Below are 21,185 nucleotides of genomic sequence, written 5' to 3'. Positions count from 1 at the left end.
GTCTTACCTGTGATTTGTAATTTGTTACCAATAGAGCAGCAGAGTCCATTTTTATATGGATGTTATTAGTTTATTCAGTGTTTTAGTAACATCAGATAATGTTTACAGTTTAACTATTTAAAAAATGTCATGCATACACTGATGGGTCTGAGATGCCTCTGCCTACTTCAATATACTCACAGTTGCTTCTTATGTCATTCATGACTACCAGCATGTTATTAAATACTATATTATTATAGGGTATAGGTTTATCACAGTGGAGATGTCACAGACACACATGCAATAAATCTAAAATAGTGGTTTAAATAATGTGTTACACTGAAGATAATGGACAATTTAGTCACCAACTCACAATACACATAAATCATACTTCTGTTGTTGTATATATTTATATATACATTGTTATGAAAAAGGATATGAGACAACAGAAGAAAGCTAAAAAGGTTTATAAATATATATGTGGATGTATATTAGATTTTGGAGCACTGTTTTTGGGATAATATATAAAACTTGTATTTGTCATGTTTACAGTAATTGGCATGCCTTATAATGTCTTAATCTGACACATGATTTCCTGTCCGGATTGTGAGAACTTTGAAATTCTACCCATGATTCCTCCTAAAACTGCTTCAATGTTGCCCTCTTGTGGATCTCTGAGGTAAAGCATCTGCTGGCCAAAACTATAACCGAACTGAACTAAACCAGGAAAACATGACTTTGCTTTTGACTCACACACAATGACTAAATGTCTGTGAAGTGAGGCCAAAGACCTGGCTGTAACTCCAGGTGGAAGCTGCTGTCTCCACCTCAGTAATACAATAACGCCACAATTGAGCTACATTTTGTTAAAGCAAACACACCCTGCCTCTCTGATCTTTGAAGACAAACTCCTGCACATGATTTTACAAAATTGTGTGTGACGTGAATGCATGTGGATGTTATGTGGAAGATAATATGTGTGCATGGGCCAGTGTGTGTATGTGTGTGTGATTACACTGTCAGCCCACACATCTGGAGCCCACTTCAGACCTGGTGGAAGATCAGAGAACCATAACTGAGATCAGATCTGCCTCTTTGCCTTTATTATAGCTTTCTGTGACCATGATTAATGAACACTCTGTCTCGATTAGACTAGCTTTCACGCCCTTTTGTGCCAACTCAGAACTTTAACCCCTCTCTGGCTCAGGTTGCTCTGGGACCTGAAGCCACAGCACAGTCAGAGGTCTCGAGTCTGTCGGCACCGGATCAAATGCCTGCTGGATTGAAGAAGACAGGGATGGCGTCCAGGTTGCTGGGATTGTTTAAGCAAGACAAAGCAGAGCAAACATGTAAACATGTTACCACTTTCATATAATGTGGATAAAATGCTGAATCCAAATGTTAAAAATACATTTTAATTAATATCTTGAAATATCTTAGAAGAAAACTGCAACACCCTCCCCACTTGTATGTGAAGATAATATAACAGTATTGGATTGGTATAATTTGTTTAATCATCAATAACTAAAGCGATGGCATAATAAAGTAACAAAATGGTGCATCTTCCTCTCTATTTTTGAATTTAAAAACTAATGAATAAACAGTTAGCACCCCAGTCCTGAATCCATCCATCCATCCATACATTTTAATTGGATCAAATTATGTTGTAATGTGTTTTAAGTCTCATCTCATTAATGTTCATCAAAAAGCTAGACAATTAATTGTGGTGTTCCCCAAGGTTCAATCTTAGATCCTACTCTTTTTTACCTGTACATGCAGCCAGTTGAGGACGTCATCTGCAGACAAGGCATGACTTTTAATAGCTATGGATGGTAGCCAATTTTCTATAGCTCGACCGGGAAAACCAAAGTTTTGATTACTGGTACATTTAATTTTTTTTATTAAAAGTGCTGTACAATAAGTCCGAATGGTTGATGACCTATTTAAGATGTCTGAAAATAAAATAGAAATCAAGGACGTGGAAAAGTTGAAAAAACCCGGAGCCTCTCCTAAAAAAGACTACCCTCCCTTCAGCAGAGAGAAAAATATATATATAATTCTCCCCTCTCTGACACTGCCTTCCCTCCCCATTTTTTTTTTTTCCTTAATATGCTTTTCTCCTCTTTAAAATGCTGCATAATTTTTCAAATAAAAAGGCAGCGGAGAGAAGGATTCACCTGTCATCATGTGCTCTGTCTGAAGCTAATAATAGTCAGAATGTAATGGAAATATCACAGATATTACGCTCTAGGCTGCGTATTCATACAGATATCTCCATCAGAGCAAATGGTCCCTGCTGTGCATTCAGTGGGACAGCATGGTGCATGACTGCAGCTGCAGGGGAGAGGTTGGTGAGAGCAACAATGAAGATGTGTTAAAGACTGCGAGGCCCAAATATTCCAGAGCAGCTGGACTCAGTGTGTCTCTCTGTGTAAACAATGGGCCAGCCAACGTTAAACAAAAACACGTGAGACTCTTTTCTGTTCAAACTATCTCCATTGTTGTGTTTGCTCACAGGCCCTTCTGCACGAAATGCATTTTTGAACTTCTGATGGGTTTTAAGGATGCTGTTGAAGGGTGCTATTAGTGGTGTTTCAACCCTGGAGAATTCAAGGACCACATTTTCTGGGCTGGAGCTTATTTTGTAGATACTGTCTTATAAAGGGGATATAAAAAAAGAGAAGAACTAGGACTGTGACCACATTCAGTCCAGATTATTATTTGAACATTATGGCATTCGCCTGTTGTCATCAAAATTCAATGGATGTTCATCAAAGGAATATATCCTACTTTTGTTGTTTGATTGAAGAAAAGCCATTGGTAGTTAATTAGTTGCATACTTCTAAGTAGAATGTGAAGGGAAAGCTTTTAATGCAGCATTATTACAGCGTGGTATTACTTTTATTTACATAAAGATTCACTACACACGTTTAAAAAGGAAGTTTCATAGCAGCAAACTGGGCTTTGATGTCTTGTTCTCAGAAACTATGACAGTATTTGTTTAAGAAGGAAGGAATAGATTCACTTATTCACTTTATTCATTCAGGTTAAAAACCCAATCTCACTAAAGTAACAGCTTGCCTTAAGTGTAACAGTTACTAAATACCATGCTGGACACCAACTACAATGCCTTTCCTTACTAAAAGATCTACATGCTACTCTAAAAGCAACTTGAGAATCAAATTGCAGCTTTTAAGCAAATATAAAAAAAAAAAAGAAAAAAAAAATTCCTGATTAAACACCCTTAATTTTTCCTATCATACATGCATTAGACAGTTAACTGTGAAATAAAAGATTGATCAGTATTGACACATATGTACTGTATCTCTACCTTTTTAATCACTGCAGTATGAGCCATGCTTACTCAGCCAAGCTGTTATCCTCAGCCCTAACAGCTTGCTCCACATACAACGCAACCACTCCCATCCACCAGACTCTGGCGACTCTGCGTCACCTCGCCTCTGTTCCCTTGCCAGGGGAAATAAATAAATAGGAGTAAACCAATAATGTAAGTCAGATGATTATGTGACAATGATGTTACGGGAAACATTTCAGGCTCAACATGTGATGCACAGAAGGTCAACTCTGGGAGTTTTCAAAGCGTTATATGTTGCTTTAAAGAAAGAGAAAACAAAGCATTATGTATTATTTGATATCTTCAAAGAGTATGATATCTAGTCTATAAGGGCTTTATTATTTACTGCTTACTATCCTCATAGTGCTTATTATGTTTCAGCCAGTCTTATCACAATAAGTTCTTAATTAGGAGTGCAGATCAAAACCATGCTGCTCAGACCAGGGAGGATGTTTTCTGTGTCTCACGCTATAATGTCACTGACACAGACACACTAAGACCCAAAGATAAAATGCTTAATTTAAATTGTTCTAGCTAAACCAGGCACTTAGTGTGACAGACTTTGTGTCTATTGTCATGGCTATGTTGACCTGAAAGAGCCTGTCCCAGATCCTATTAACCCCTTTGTTCCTCATCAACCCCTTTTCTTTGCCGTGTGTCACGGTGGGAGGTGAACGTCAGGCTGCACAGGGATATAGACCACACACATATGTCTATTCAGTCGCACACATATACTGTATATATATAAATATACACACACACCAGACGTTTAGCAAATGCAGGTACAATCACAAAGTTGCACACACACATATACACACGGCTGCCTGTTTCTCATAAGAGGTGCTAAACTTTCGAAAACAGCCCTTTCTGTGATGTTTATGTAATTAACTTCACACGTCAGTCCTCATGTGAGAATGCGATCTCAGATCTCAAGTTTTACAGGGCTGGAAAATCCCCTATTTTCTCCCTTTCTCTGCTGTCTTACACAGAGAACTGTCTTGTAAGACAAATGGTGTTGCTAATAAAATAAGAAAACAGCAACGGCGTGATGGTTACAGAAAAGGGCACGTTCAGTACCGATATATGCATATATCTTGAAGTTTCAGTCATAGGACACTGTTCACGAAACCAAACAAATATCGTATATCCTCCTCATTCTACGCCAAACTGATGATTGAAAATCAATTAAGAATGTAACTGTACAATTATTCTGCTATTGTTCATCATCTGAATAGACCACAAAGAATTACATCTGGAGGGATGTCTCAGTTTTCTTGAATGGGAACACCCAATGACAGAGATATAAAACTCTTAACTGTGTGTAACAACAAGTTTGTACTTCTGCCTTCTCATCATGATTTGATAATGACTTACAGTGTAAAAGTATTCAGGGAGTAACCATATTTGTCTTGCCTTTATAACTTCAAAAGTAGAGACTTAGAAAGACTTTATTGTGTTACAGACCTCCACTGTTGACTTTCAATAGTTACCTCTTTAACACTCTGCGCAGTAGGCCGTTTGTCGCTCATTATCAGATGGTTTTGATTAACCCAAATGCTTTTAATTCGTCCTTGCTTGCTCAAATCATTGTTTGCTAATGACACAACTTCCTTGGTATATGCGTTCTGCATTTTACCGTGATGACGACCTTCACAAGCTCCGAATTTACAGGGAATAGTAAAGACAGCCGAATAATAAAACGGAACGTTTACACAGAGCAATTTGAGGGCTTTACCACAAGAGGTTTTCTTGCTGTCCCCATCTGCTCTTGCTTACTGGTACCTTTACAGTTTTAAAATCACCACTTCCCACCCTTTTCCCGAACTGCCTTCTCTGTAGAATAAAGCCCGCCTTGTTAAGGACTGCAGAATTTATTTGTTGCCTGAAGTCCAATTTGTTCGTTATTTGTTTATATTGCATCTCACATATCTTAGTTGGGCCCTCAGTGCCTCTGACAGGTTTCTGAGGTTTGACCTGTAAGTCTGCAGGGACAAGTGCCTAGTCGTCCTCATAAAGGAAATGATGGAAGACGGCTTTTTATTTAGGTCAGTGACCATGGGAACACTGCCGGTCTGTCCTGTATTTTCAGCATACATATTCTTTAAGCAAAGCGAGTAAAAGGAAACTATAAAACAACAGGTAGTTTCAACCAAACAGTTTGATTGGCCAAAGACGTGTTCCAGTCATACTTATAGTTCCTCATAAACAGAGCTAGTGTTGCTTTAAAAACAAGAAAGTGGTTGTCATGCTAAGTCTTGTGGTAACCAGGAAACCTGACTTGATTTTAATGTGGGTTGTAAATCCTTATTTAAAACAGCCACCCTGTTGTGATTAGAGAGGTAGTTTTAACTCATGTCTTCATATATGGGGATAGAAAATGCTAACTCAAACTGCCATTTACTGACTTTTGAGTAACTAAGATTAAACTATAGTAGTTAGTTAGGACCTAGTAGTTCTGCTGATGGGGATTCAGGTTGCGTCTTGTTTCCTGGTTTGGTGAAACAACTGGTGCTACAGAAAGATGGCGGTTTGTTTAAATGCTTAAAATTACCTTTTTAGCAATTCGCCAGATAAGGGAGTTCTTACATTAGTGCAAAAAAAACAAACAAACAAACAAAACAAACAAAATAAGTGTCACAGAAGCAAAGGATGAAATTGTTATAATGTTGTAAAGAAACAGAAAAAAACGCATATAGTTGATAATTGATAGTGACTGACTTTGGCACCATAAGGTCTAGTTTGTATCCTGTCTCCTACCAACAAACTATATTTGTTTCTTTTAATCATGACCACAATCTTTTCCCATTAACCAGGCAGTTTTGGTTTAAACAACAATCCGGTGTGATGGATCAGAAAATGCTCATGGGAATAGTTTTTGTGATGATTTTGGTAATTTATGTTTGGATGCAAGAACAGAGCAGGTAGGATTAAAATTATGTTTACTTGGTCCAAAATCAAAACACTTATCAGCAACAGGCAGTCAGTCTGCAAAGTGAAACAAATCCAAAACAGTAGCAGGCAGGAAGGCAACATGTAAAAATCATAAACTAACAGAAGAGAATTAGAGACAGGTGTGCTGTGAAGTGGACTGAATGGCGAGAGACACTTCTGAATAATGGCAGAAGTATTATGAGCAATATTTACTTCAAATATTACAAACGAAAGCACTGGTTCTGCAGGAATGTTGCACAGGTTTACCTCTTTGGGCCTCAATTATTTAAATGAAACCATGTGAAAAGTTTAGAGGGGAAATGTCACTTCAGTAGAGCTTCTAACCACTCCTAGACTCATGGAAACATGTGACAAGGGGCCCCAAGTAGCCACTGCTCGTTGGTTAGGGGTCACAAGTAAAAAAAGTTGGAAACCACCAGTATATATAATAATATATGATGATTGCATATATCTGACAGCCCAAAGGTACAGTGTGTAACATTTAGGGTGATTTATTGGCAGAAATGGAATATAATATACATAACTATGTTTTAAGTGGTATATAGTCACCTTATGTAATGTTTTTATTACCTTAGATTTAGCCTTTTTATTTACATATACCGCGGGTCAAACAACATCAGCTATTATATTTATTACAGTAGCCTAGAATGGACAAAGGAAGAAGAAGAAGATGGCAGATGTGGCCTAGAGGAGGAGGAGGACATGCTTGCTAGTTTCTAACAGCTAACTTTGTTGTGTTTTGTTAGTAGTCTGTAAAGTTAAATCCAGACAAATGGAGGATCACACTTATTATTTAGCAGAAGAAGAGCCAAGAGAGCAGGAATATTTGAATCAAAGAAGAAAAGAAGCAAAACAAAATCGGGATGGAGGATGGCAGAAAACAAGGATAAATGTATAAAGTACGACTATATAGTGAAGAAGAAGTGCAGTCTAAAAAGTCTAAAATTGCATTACTATGTTATAAATTGTACTTAGGTATTGTACTTGTACTGAATATGTACTCTGAATATGTTTAATCTTTGATGTACTGACAGTTATTGTGTATTATAGTAGGAAAAGTAAAATTAGTGAAAGTAAAATATCTTTAACCTGACCTCATCCCTCAGAAAGCGTTCTTTGCTGTGACTGTGGCTACAACAGTAATGCAGTACATACATTGTGCAGTTGCCTCTAATTGATCTTGTGAGTGCCAATAATTTTTCATTTGCAGTTTTAGAGCTCTTGCAATATTGCCTTGTTTGTCTAACACACCCACACACACATAAAGAACACATGCTAACATTGTGTGGTAGCAAGACCCCACATACAGCGAGTAAGATTTAGTGTGCAGCTCTAATTAGTATTGCCTGTCATCGTTATTCATCCAAGCTGATCTGATTAGCTCTGGGTTCTTAGGAAGCACAATGTCCATTTAATTATAGCATAGCAATTAAGTTGGGAAGCCTGCTGCTGAGTGGACAGTGAGCAGAACCTCTTAGTGTGTCATTAGTGAGAGAAAAATCGGCCCCATTTGTCGCCCTGTCTATGTTCCCTTTAAGGCAACAGTGAAGACATAAAATATTTTCCTTGAGTGTAAACAGAATGATGAATAATCCTGTCTTTTTCATTGTGTGTGTTCTACCACCATCCCTGTGTGTGACTTAATGCATGCAGCAGTGCTTGTCCCGGGACATACAGCTGTGCTAGTGTGGTTCAGCCTGTGCAGACTGATTCATGACAAAGGTTTCACATTATCTTTTCAGAGCTGTTTAATTTGCAGTTTCACTGAGGAGATTTACACATTTTCCCCATTCAGATCCCTACTTCATGCTGCATGGTGTAAATTAAAAGTCATGTGGGGAAACAGAGCTCCAACTACACACTTTTTCACTGCCATATATCTGACTTTTGTCTGCATGTGGTCCCATTTAGCTGAAGTAGTAGATCACTGCCAGGAGTAAGGCTCTGATTCCCACTGTGCACTGTGCAACGCATGCTGGAAATCCAGCGCAATCATACAGTATGTTACATTTGGTCATGGATTTTTGAAAGTCCTGTAGTGGTTATTGGGTCAAGTATTTAACCTCTCCTGTGAAGGAGGGGCACATTATAGAAAATCTGATGCAAAGAGCTAAATGCCTAAGTCACCTTGCATAAGTAACGTTAGCACAAGACACCCAAAACTGCTGCACAAGGAGGCCCCTCATTCTGTATAGTTGTAGCCATACCATAAATGAACTTCCTGTTGTTATTTATCAAAAGAAAAGACAAGTATTATTGATCAGCCGCATGGGATCATGAGACGCGGCACAGCTGGTTTTGATTTTTTTTTCCTCTGAAATACTATAAGCCTAACAACATTTAGGCCAAAGCCAAAAGTCTGCCAACAGTCGCCAAAATGTACACTGAAACTGATCAAGCATTGATCACAGAGCCTGTTTGCACAATTTGTTTCATAAAAGTCATATTGAATAATAGAGTTCTAACTATCTGACTTTTTCCTGCATGTGGTCCCATTTAGCTGAAGCAATAGATCACTGCCAGGCGTAGAGCTCTGATTCTCACTGTGACAATGCATGCTGGGAATTCAGTGCAATCATACAGTATGTTACATTTGGTCATGGCCTTTTGAAAGTCCTGGGTGTGTGTCACTGGGTAAAGTATTTAACCTCTGCTGTGAAGGAGTTGAGATTCTGTTGCAAAGAGCTAAATTCTCATAGTGTTTTTCTTTACACCCAATCTACAGTATTTACAGTGGTGTAGTGGTGTAGTGGTGCCTGGAGAGGTGAGGATATTATCATCATCATAATATATATAATTATATATATATAATTTATGCCCCATGAAAAATGAGCAAGTAGTAATTTGCACACTGTCGCTTAACTTCTGCTGCTTGACCTCAGGGAGTAAGCATCATTATATCATCATTACATCCTAGAAAACGTTCAGCTGATGTGCATCAGAGGGGATTTACAATGAGTTAGCATCCCCAATGCAATGAGCCTGCTCTACACCACACAGTATTTGTATTGTGGGTCAGCAAGGGGTCTTTGTAAACCTCATAAGACTGCATATGCAGAAAAACTGTCGAGGGCAGCGTCTATAAGTCAGAGGCTCTTTTCACGTTTGATGTTGCTGATCTGCAGGTTTGACCACAAGATCTGCCCAGTGTGTGAAAAAAGATGCTCCGTCCTCTCCCACAGCTTGTAATCCCCCCCGTCCGAGGAGGTCATGGCCGCGTTGGCAGGCATTCCAGACATAGCCACGGTTTCTACCCCATTAAACCGATCACTGAACACACACAAAGTGTGCGGTCTCTCTGCCTGGCTGGGCCACAGTGCTACTACAGCGGGATTCCCCTCTGGTGTGACTGATTAAGATGTAACCGAGGAATGACCTACCTGAATCAGTTTTCACAGCTTGTCATTTGTCAAAAAACATCCTCCCACAAAGTCAGTATAAATGCTTACACTTACATTAAGTACCACTCGCATGACTAATGAAGGTTACACATGGGACAGGAATTTTTTTTAGTAAGTGAAAGATAAATCCCCTATTAAGAACTAATACTGTAAGTGTTGTCAGAAGGGAGTAGACTATTTGTGCTCTTGCAACATTTGCTACAGGTGGCTAACCTCAATAACTCAAAGCTTTATCTACAACTTGACGCTCTTTGGTAACCTCCTGTCTCTGCAAATTAAAGTTGTAATCTTATAGTTCCTTGTTTTCTGACTTTAGCGATATCTCCACTGCGGTGTTTCTAATCTGCAGCACTTGGAGAATATTGTGACATACTTTAACAGACATACTGCACTGATAAGTATTGAGTTTCTGTTGAAGTAGATATCGCTGTCGCTCATGCTTAAAGTATATTTTGTGTCTATGTTTTTTTGCTTTCTTTCCAAGAGTTAGATAAGATCGATGCCTCTTCTGAAGCTACTCCCAGCAGCTAGTTAGCTTTGCTTATCATAAAGCTGCTGTTGAATATGTGTGCACTTCCTTTACAGTGAAAAACATCCTACTAACTCAATGTCAATACCTAGTAGCATCTCACCTGTGATAACACAAAGCTCCAGCTTTCAAACTGATCACATTTACCCTTTCTATTGTTGTTCTTTCTCCTTGTGTAGGCTACTTCATCACATCATCATCCATCTGTCAAGCTGAGCCAAATTCATCACAGTTGACACAGCTTCAGGACGTGGCTGCAGTGCTGCATGGGGCGACTTGTGTTGAGGTCTGTGTCACGTCAAAGCTAGACTTGCTTTTGCTTTCTGTGTTTTCAGCTGCTGACTGCTGGTTGCACCTGTGAGAGAAAAAGAAAGCCTTTCAAAGCCTCCTACAAACTATACTCCTATAAATCATAGGAGCTTATGCAGGTACAATAGGGGTGACAGGAATCAAAGGGGGCAAAATGGTATTGTTAATTCACACGGGAGGAAAGGTGCACTGTGACTTTAGCAGGAAACCAGCTTTTGATTATGGCAATTCATTCTTAAAGATGAGATGTGCAGAGGTGAGTAAGAGAGAATTTGGCCACTTTATGTGAGCATGTCATGAATTGTTTGGCTAGGATTGTATTTCATGTGATTGAATACACAAACAACTGAGAAAGTTTACCAAGCAGGAAGGCAGAAAACACAATGCCACTCTTCATAGTAGAAGCATTAGTATGAATGAACTTCCCATCATCTACCATCAAAACAATCTAACAAGTACTATTGGTCATGATCATAAGACAGCGCACACCTGTTTTTGATTATTTTTGCCTCTGTAATACTGCAAGCCTAACAACGTGATGCTTTTTTTTTTTTTACAACTTTAGCCAAAAGTATGCCATCTTTATGTCACCAACATGCACTGAAACTGATCAAGCATTGATCACAGCTCATGAAAAATGTTTGCACAATAGCCATAAACATGCAGTAACAGTGTGAGCTGCCTCACTATAAAACAGACATTTTCCTTCATCAGTTTGTTGTGCAAAACCATCAACCACCTTTTTAAAATCACAAGTTTCTGACCAGATGAATAGATGCTGATATACATTTTTGCAATGTGCACTCGGAGCTAACAAAAAGTTTTCCTACTTGGGATACTAAGTATTTTCCCCACATCACTTTGAGTTATGTGCATGCGCATCATACAGTAACCACAACTTTAATCAACATGAGACAGAACAGGAGACAGGATTTCGTGATTTACAGTGGTTGATATACTGCGGACAAATGGGACAGAAACTTGAGAAGTTTGACAGTTATAGGAATTTTGTATAAATGATTCACACTGTACATGTGTTTCACCTTCATTCAACACATCTAATCTGTAGTAGAAGTATTACAAATATTTTCCCAAAGAGGCCTGCTTCTTAAGTTTAAAGTCAGATGTTGAACAGCAGTTGGAAGGTCAAATCCTTGTAAAGTAAGCCAAACAATGATTTTCCACTGGCTGTACCACATCTTTAGAGCTTGAGAGCAGGAAAGAAATCGTCTTATTCCAGTTTGAATTTCATGACAATAAGGTTCATAGCTTGTCTCAGTGGGGCAAAGGACACAGGTAAATGTCAGTGAGAGTATAGCACATACTACACAACACCTTCACCTCAACTCCTTCTGAAATGTAACAGTGAGACCAAATAAAGACATTTAAAAGGAGTAGTTTGTGGTTGTTCAAGGTTGACAGGTTCTGCTTAATTTACTGCTGTCTGATGTAATAAAACTAACTGTCAGAAATAATGAAGGACAGGCACAAAAAAGCAAGCCAAAGCATTTGTCCAAAGGTCAGCCAAATGTCAACTTATTAACCTTTGTCTCTGCTAAACATAAACCAACACCAAAACATTTCAGTTGCGCAATGCAAGTCGTATTACAAAAGAGGCTTCCTTCCAGAAATCTGTTCTGACACTGATGAATCACATCTGTGTTAATTTGACTTGAACAGTCAGGTGTTTGCTATGATAAGAGACGCATGCAACACTCATATTCCTCTGTTTCCGTGCAACACTCCATCAGTTTCCGAGCAACACGACGACAATAAAAACAAAATTGAAGCAGGGTATCCAACTGTAAATCATGGAAACTTTAGCCAGGTTTGTGTCATACATCTCCCTGTCAATATTGTATTGACAAGCAGCTTTTTTTGAGATTATTGCTAATGGCAAACTGGCTACAAATAAATCAGTCAGATGAAGAGAGGTTACAGGGATCAATTTGTCTTCTGAGTATACTAAAAATAAGTTATCTCTATGGAGCGCTACGACATGAGGTCATGATGGGCTTGTGTTTAACAGGCAAGGGAGACTTTAACATTTAGCCAACGTAGAGACTGGAAAATGTTGCTTGTCCAGTGTGCATATCATGATGGACTGCATTATGATGAAATAAAATAAGTCACATTTTTTACTTGATGTGAGATTACAAAGATGTCTCTAATGTCGGCTTTATTTCAGCTCTGTTATACAGTGACTTTTTGGCAATCAGTGATTCACTGATTGCCAAAAAGTCTTTCAGTATTGTATCTCTTAACATTATGTAATTTTTTTTCAGACTAGGGTAAACTGACTCACATCAGCACAGCACTGGAAGAAGTGATTGGTGAGAAGGTGTTTATAGGGATAACAGTTCATTCAAGAAAAGATTCTGCACTTTGTAAGTCCGCTATACAACCATCTTTACATAGTTAAAGTAAGAATAAAGTAAGAATAAGACAATGGAATTTTTAAACATTAGAAAAATATCATACTTCAAGCTTATCAAAGTCAACTGCAGGACTGCTGTACCATAATTTCTCAGTTATGTACAAGCATGAGTATGGTTTCAGCTAAGAGATTTGTACCTTTGGGGTAGTACACTGTTTGATGATCCAATCTTCCTTCCTGACCTGTGTGGGTCCATACTCTAAGCTGATGAAGGAGCTTTGATGCCTCTCCACAATGCCACTTGTTTCTAATAAGAAAGATTTCAGTCTAAGTTCCTGTAAGGATATCGAGCAATTAGAGCTATGAACTTGTCCTCTTCACACAGATACAGTTACAACATGTTCCTCATGTGAGGAATTTGTTACTCTTCTACCTCCTCTTGCCATTCAAGGTCATACTATTTCCCATGTCCAGATGCTGAACCTCTTCTTGCATGGACTTGTCTGAAAGAAAAGACTTAAGAGACAAGGCTTCAAGAGAGGCCTATGTTTTCCACACACCCAAGGAAGATAGTATCAAAAAGGACTGCACTCTTTGAGCTAAAGTAGGGTAAAAAAAAAATAAGAATGGAGACGACACACATCCTTGAAGTACTCTTGATGACATTTGAGGCCAGTGGGGGCATGTTGCTACCTAAAACGAACTGGGACCTCTAAAAGGTACTTGAAAGTCTGAGATTATATATATTGCACATTGGCCTTGGTGGTACCAGTACATTAACCCAGCACTGACAGGCTCTGATCAAACCGTTGTGAGCTTATCTATAGGTAGAGAAGTTTATGTTTAACAGATTTTGTAGGACAAACTGTTATAAACTGCATTTTGTTGATCAATGTGATCAATGAGACATTTTTCTAACAGTGATAACTCACTTCAATTGAACAAATTCCATAACACTGTCATCATTCTTGCTCATTGCTGTGGGTGTGGTTCGTTAGCAACATTACGTAAATCTGACTATGTGACTTTGTGCCAAGCAGAACTTTGTTTTTGTTGATTAATTTCCACATACATATCCAAAGTAGGTGAAGACTAACTTTCCTGAACCAACTCTAAATCATTTGGTCCTTTTCACTGGGGGGAGGAAATTTCACCTTCATCAAACTTTTCAACTTCTGACCACCCTTTCTTTTAGCTGCAACCAGCAGCTTTACAGGGTGATCTGTCGATCAGTTGGTCTACAAAAACTTCCCCATCCGTTGACTGTCATTTTTCACAATAGGAAGATGAAAACTGTAGTAGGTTTACAAGTTTACATGTCTGTGTGTAAAGGTGTTTGTGTTCATGCCAACTGCAAAATGCACTTTGGTAATAACCATGATAGTTTATTCAGTCAAGTGACTAAAACTATTACAAACAAATGAACAAGTGCTCGCACTCAGCAATGTTGATATCACTGCTGGAGGTGCCACCATGAGCAACCCAACGTGCATCTGTTGGTCACACAACATCTTGAGTGTGTTTCGTTTGTGTTACTTAGTGATTTGGACATTTATGTACTCAGTGGTAAATGCACTTTTTCCACACTAAAGGTGATGAGCAACAAAGATATGCCCATTTTATGCATCAACTTTACTCCCATTGGGAAGCTGAGGATAAATATCTTTGCTTTTATGTGTTTCACAATTGGGCCGTTTTATCCATGAATGACAAGAAGTTGGTAACGATGCAGTATGTGGCCCCAGCGCTCAATGAAAAACACATTTCATCCAGCCTTCTTATAGCCAGATAGACAAACACCAAATAAAAACCACAACCAAAGTAAACCGAGAAAAGGAGACTCTCCTTCGTGGGAACAAGGGAAACCATGGCCTGTGTGGTCGTAATAATGAAGCAGAGACTGCCATTTCAACAGCTGCCTTTTGCTGCGGTTCTTTAATAATGTTGCTTTATGTATTTTATGAATTTATTTGATTCTAGAGGGAATGGAGCCAAAGGAGACTGTGCAGTTTAATTTGATGTGCTAGACCAAATTACGGTGTTCATGCATGTATACAGTATGTGTGTAAGTGAGTGCATGTGTATTTCTAACATGATTCATTTGTGGTGAATAAAACCAGCTGTTTCTATTGAACGGTGGCCAAGAACCCCATGCACCACGGGGAATAGACGGTGTAAGAGACCACTGAGTACAGAGTTACCTAACATCGCCTGACCGTCCACTGACCACTGCGACGTGATTTCCATTGAGGTGACTATTGGTCAGCTCTGCTCTCACAACAATGGAATAACCCTTATTTCTTCATTAATCATCAGAAACTACCCACATGAACCCAAACTAGCAACTGAGTCACCCTGAATAAAAACTCTCTAGAACATTTCTATGACATCCAAGGACAACAAAATCCCCCCAAAGTGTCTTTATTCAGAGAGAGGCTCATGTTGTGTGTGATGACCTTATGATGATGACCTTAATCCAATTTATGAAATTTCTTATCTCATGTGACACTATTATACATACTAATTAGGGATGCATGTGTAATATGCCACTAAAATGTATTACAGCATTACAGTTGTTTTTCTTATCAGGTTCTGTAAGTAGAAAATGTTGAGTAATGCAATTTGGCTTTTATTTCATTCAATTACTCATGCAGCGAAGGCTCTCATTTGTATTATTGTTGTTTTCTATCAGCCATATGTCAAGAAGAGGAAAAAAGATACAGCATCTTCTTAGCTGCAGTAATATGAAAGACCTGTTAAAAAAATGAAGAATTTTCTTTCATGACCAATAAAAAGAAACCAAAAGATACAGTAAACAGGGCTCAGATGAGTTCATTAACGTCCTTGATTCAAGATGTTAATGTGCACATTGCAATTCATCATGATGATGTGAAAACACAAACTCTGTATAGTCTGCTGGGTTAATCAGATTTCAGTATGTGCAACTTTAAAAAAGCCAACTTGCAGATAAAGTGATTAAACTATGATCACAAGTTTAATAAAAACAAAACAAAAAACAAAACAGTAGGAAATGAAAACTGACCTCCACATGGAAGCTATTTTTTAATGCCTTTCTTCGTCTTCTTTTTTTAAGTCCTCCTCCTTCCACCTTTACTCTAGTTTCCAGACCAAAGTTGACAGATAAGTTTGTTGGGATAGGGTTTGACTTGTTTATTTCGAAACTTGGATTTTTTTTGCATTATGAAACAATCAAAACTGGCTGACAGGAAAATGCAGTCATACAGACAACATTACACATACTGAATACACTTTACAGTAACTTCAATGAGAAGCACAGAGTCTCTAATTACAGTGAAAATACATACTTTTACTTACTTATATACTTTCTATAATTTGATATTGCTATGACAACAGCCTGCTATTTTCTAATGTAATTCATTTAAATCATTGAATTAAACAAATAAACACATAATCGAATCATAATTAACCATTTCCTCATAGGTCATGTAAAAGAAAATAAAACATGTAAAGCCAGCCAGCCACTTTTGACCATCTGTCACATTGACTAACGATGTGAGATTTTCAGTGGCCCCATCTGGCCGCTGCTATAAGGTACAGTTGGTACTTCAGAAATAAATTGCACTGTGGCTCTGAGGCTGCCTTGAACCTGTTGATTGCTGTTAAGAAACAATGAATTTTGGGATCATAATTATGCAGATGACATTCACATTTGCATCATATAATGAGTTATAGATTAAAAATGGATGAAAAAAGTGAAGATTCTGAGTTTTGGTGCTAGGAAAGATTGAAAGTTGGTACTCAGCACAAATCTCTGTCATTGAATCAAAGTGGATTCAGCACTAAGTTTAGCTGTCAAAATTCATGTTCAAATAAGATTTTAAAGAACTAGTCATTGTCTTTATTGCTAGGATACTTCTCTGGCATTTTTAAAAAAGCTCTCAGCCAGATGGATCCTAAAAGACCACATTACACCACATGTCAAATCTTTGCCCTAAATTCCAGTCTGTCAAAAAACATACTGCTCTTTTAGCCCATCAGTCATTGTGATGGTTTGAGACCAAAATATATTTTGGATCTTCTACTGCAGCATCAACACACTTAACTTTGGAGGTTGGCAGTGGTCTGGTTGTTCCCAAAATTCAATCCAAACATGGTGAAACCTCTTTTAGCTGCTCATATTTGGAACTTATCTGGGGCTTGCCTCAATATTTATTAGTTTTACAAGCTGAAAATGCATGTTTGCCAACGCTTTTTATTAAATCCTACGCCAATTTTCTGAATGCTATTATTGAATTCATATTGTATTTCTTTGACATTTTTCATTCTGTTTGCAGTTTGAGTCTCTTTTGTTATTTAATCTGTTGTTTTAGTGTCAGTGTATCGCCTTTTTTTCTTTCACTATATGAAAAGCACTTTTAAAAGCGCATCAAATGTGGTTTGAGTTAGAGGTAAAGTTGTTTTGTTATCCATAGTCACTCTGGCAGTCTGTCCATTTGTCATTAGCTGGCCCACATTACACATTTTAATCTCATTAACCCCATTTTTCACAGGTCACCACATCCAGCAGCTCCCCAAATTTCCCCTAGCTTACTGTGATATGAAACTCAATTATTAAATGTGTTAATTTTCAAGATGTCAGTAGGATGGTTTGGATATAATTTTGGGATTATGGAGTCTCCTTCTTCTCCTCCCCCTTCTTCTTTTTCTTCTTCTTCTTCTTCTTCTTTTTGTTATTCTTCTTCTTATTGTTATTAATATTATTCATATTATTATAATTATGCTATATGTCATCACCACCAATTTGCTATTGTATACCTAGTCACTTTAAGTCTCTTCTTTAAAGGCAGGAATGTAAATCCAGGGGGATTAGTGAGAACACACTGGGCTGTAAACCCTTCAGTAGCTCTCCAAGGGGTCTCTGCCTCAGTGCGTAAAGTTGGGACGGGGCTCCGGACGCACAGCGCAGCACTTTATTATCCCACGGGCTCCATGTGCGTCACCTCTGCGGGATACTTGACAAGGATTTTTGATATTTTGAAAGTAGTAGCCGCGCGGGTAACTGACAGATGAAAAACATTGGAGCTTTTGCTGATGTGAAGGCGTTTTCAGCTTGAACAAATCATCTGTCCCGGAGCGCAGAGGGGACATGGGTCAACTTTATGGTGCGTCTCTTTTACCGTTTGGCGCTATCTGTGTTGTTTTCCTGTGGGAATCTGGTGCCAGCTCTATCAGGACGACGCTTGCAGTGGACACCTCGAGGTGAGTCTCATAGACTTGTTTAGAGGATCCTAAAAATATCTGGATCTTTTGTGAATGAACGGCTGTATGCTGATGTCGACATATTATGGGTGAGATATCCATAATGAATTTAATCGGGGATGAAGTGGTTTACAAATGTCGGGGTTTTTTTTCAGCTTGGCGCAAAACATTCATTTGTAAGCTTTCCAACTTGAACCACAACGTCTGAATAACATTTTATTGATGATATGCAGTGGTTTTAAATATTCATTTGAGACTAAAGCTCTGTAAACATCTTGGCAACATTCTCTCCACACACACAGCCTACGTTTGTGTTGGCTTTTAATTTAAACTCAGTACATCACTGTCAGATTAGCGCACTGCCAAAAACCCTAATAGAGTTTACTCTATGTTTTATTAGTTTTTGCCCTTTACGACAAACTGTATGAGGAGACTGTCAAAGACGAGACCCCTGGATGAACCGCTGTAGCGCGTCTAATCTAATGTGATTTTCAAGGAAATGCAAAGGGCAAAAGAGAAACTCCAAATGGTTGGAATCGGTCGCGGTGCAGAGAGCCAAATGTTACTTGTGCTCAGACATAACATGACAGATGCTATTAAGGTGCCCGGAGACAGTAGGTCAGGAGGTGAGGAGAGGATGTGAGCGGAGCACATGTACCCAATAATCTGAGGAGAAGAGGAAACCACCGAGCAGCAGGTTAAACCCCAAACAGTAAACCAGCATGTGTTATTTGGTGTCCACCTCAGATTTATACCCTAAAGATTCGGTGTGAATTTAGAGGATTTTGTTACAAACATCTACTACTGTGATTGATGGACCTCATGTAGATACATAAACACACATAGCTGTGTTAATGCCTTTAAGCTCATGACTTTACACAGACACACAGCGTTAATGACTACACTGTAATACTGAATTAATAAAATCAGAAATATGTTACAGTATATATGTTGTTATTTTGGTTTACATCTTGAAATTCACAATGTATATGTTAAGACATTTCTTTAACAGGAGAGTTAAGAGATAGACCGATATATCAGCACTTAAAAGTTTGGATGATTTTATCGAGTGTAAATTGTCCTGATAAATATGTTTTGGTCACAAACCTTGTTTTAATGTCAGTGTTTTGGGGCTCCAACTAATGATTGTTTTCATTAGAGATCATATGCCTCATTGTTTTCTCAATTAAATCAGTAATGTTTTTGCCAACAAAATGCATAAAGTGGTGACTTTACCTGTAACAGTTGTGTAGAGGCCAATGTGAAGCCATCAGAACAAAAAGATCAAAACCCACATTTGATTTATGATATTTGGTTTACAAAAAAACATCACATTGCAGAAGCTTGAACAATGGTCGTCTTTTCAAACAGAACACAATTGATTTTATCAACTATTTTATTCAATTATCAAAATAGTTGTCAACTATACATTGGAAAACTGTACAACAGGACAGTCAGTCACATTTGCCATCATGTGTCTTTCTTCTTTCAGAACGGAGTGTCCAGATAATAAGATCTTGACCGTGGAGTATCCCTGTGTCCGAGCTGGGGGGAAGAACAGCACTTGTTTCAGGTAAAAGTCCGTTCACAGCTCACAATACCACTGGGTCTCTTTGAGTATAATAAGCCTGAACCGCTGAGTGAGTTAGTCTACATTTTACTTTTATATTGTGGGATCCAGCCAACTGTCTTTCCCAGAACAGTGTTTTGCTCAAGGACACTTTGACAGGACAGGGAGGATTGAAACTTTTTGGCCCTGTGGAACAGTTTCTGTAACCACTAAACCACCGGCTGTGTCATTTCCAGAACTCCATACAGTACATCCCCATTTTTTTGGAAACCATATGTCCACTTGGGAGAGAAAAATAATAATTTCCTGAAGATCATCACTCACAGACTGAATGATGATCTTCACTCAAGTTGTAAAAGTAAAAGTTGTAATTTGTCAAGCAACAGCAGCGGCTCTTTAAGAAGTCAAGATGAGGTTTACCTTGTGCTGCAATTTTCATCTGCACTAAACTGAATCCCACCAGCCTGGCTCTGTGACAGTAAAACAGAATTTGGACTTCAACTTTCTCTCAGCTTGAGACCAGAGCTAAAACATTTGTGGAAGCCCCCCCTCCCCCAGGGAGTTAGGCCTGCATCATAACCTAAAATGTAGAAGTAGTCTGACAGGAGAGGATGAGATTTGTTATTTTTATTGCACTGTATCTATTTAGAGGAAGTCTCCTTATAGTGAGAACCAACTCCAAATTTGGTTGAACTTACTGAAAAGAAAAGTTTTTTGCAAATTTAAACAAGGACGAGTACAACAAAGATGAGATTGGGGGGAATTTATGGCCGTTTTTGAAAGGTATGAAATATTTCTTGATGAAATTGCTCTTCTCTCTCTATTACATACACCCTCCAGGGGTCTAGCATCTAGAAAAAGATCCTTTGAAAGAATATCGTATGAACACCTTGAAACATAGGTTGAAGGAAATAAATATTCAGTGCAGACGATATGACAGGTCGTAAGACTTTTAGCTTGTGATACATCATAAACAACAGATGAAAATCACTGTAATCAATGTAAATCACTCATTTTGACGTTTAGATAACTTTCTTCTAAAGCTAAACTTGCTTGGATTTGGTTGTTGGCGTAAGAAGATCCTTTAATAAATGAGGTACCAGACCTGGTGTGAGGCCAGACCATCTGATCTGTTTACTGTCAAGGTTAGACTGTAACAGGCTCTGTGTCGTGTTTAATTTTTGGCTCTATAAGAGATGTGTGGTGCTGGAGGAGGTGGATGTATTTTCCTTGCCATGTTTCTCAAGGCAGTTCAGCACAGACCTGGATCAAATTGATTTTGCAAATAACTTCAGGGGCGTCTAGATTGATCCATTGTGTCTGTACATAAATATTGCTTTAAATCCAGCGTCAATGAGAGCAGTGTGTTGTCCAGACAGATATAATGAAGCAGCTGCCACATATTTCCATCTTTTTGACAGACTCAAAGTTGAAGTTATAGTTTGCCTTGATGGATGTTTACTTCTTGCTGT

General features: G+C 38.4%; 1 protein-coding gene and 1 long non-coding RNA gene across 2 annotated transcripts in view; one reads left to right on the top strand and one right to left on the bottom strand.

Moving 5' to 3' along the window:
- Positions 1-455: 455 nt before the first annotated feature.
- LOC113746378 (uncharacterized) lies at positions 456-16,027 on the bottom strand. Its single transcript, XR_003462815.1, has 3 exons — positions 15,946-16,027; positions 10,364-10,571; positions 456-1,291 (listed from the first exon to the last, which is right to left on the bottom strand). It is a non-coding gene; the product is annotated as an uncharacterized LOC113746378 (long non-coding RNA).
- Positions 16,028-17,619: 1,592 nt separating this feature from the next.
- Positions 17,620-21,185, top strand: part of LOC104920766 (collagen and calcium-binding EGF domain-containing protein 1) — a 34,198-nt gene continuing 30,632 nt past the window's right edge. Inside the window, exons 1-2 of the mRNA XM_019271502.2 lie at positions 17,620-18,143; positions 19,636-19,716. Of these exons, the coding sequence (XP_019127047.1) occupies positions 18,031-18,143; positions 19,636-19,716 (194 nt within the window). The 5' untranslated portion in view covers positions 17,620-18,030. The remainder of the gene's footprint in view (positions 18,144-19,635; positions 19,717-21,185) is intronic.

The sequence above is a fragment of the Larimichthys crocea genome, chromosome VIII, assembly GCF_000972845.2.
Source record: "Larimichthys crocea isolate SSNF chromosome VIII, L_crocea_2.0, whole genome shotgun sequence".
In the NCBI taxonomy this organism is placed as follows: Eukaryota; Metazoa; Chordata; class Actinopteri; family Sciaenidae; genus Larimichthys; species Larimichthys crocea.
This window is presented reverse-complemented; position numbering and strand designations above follow the sequence as displayed.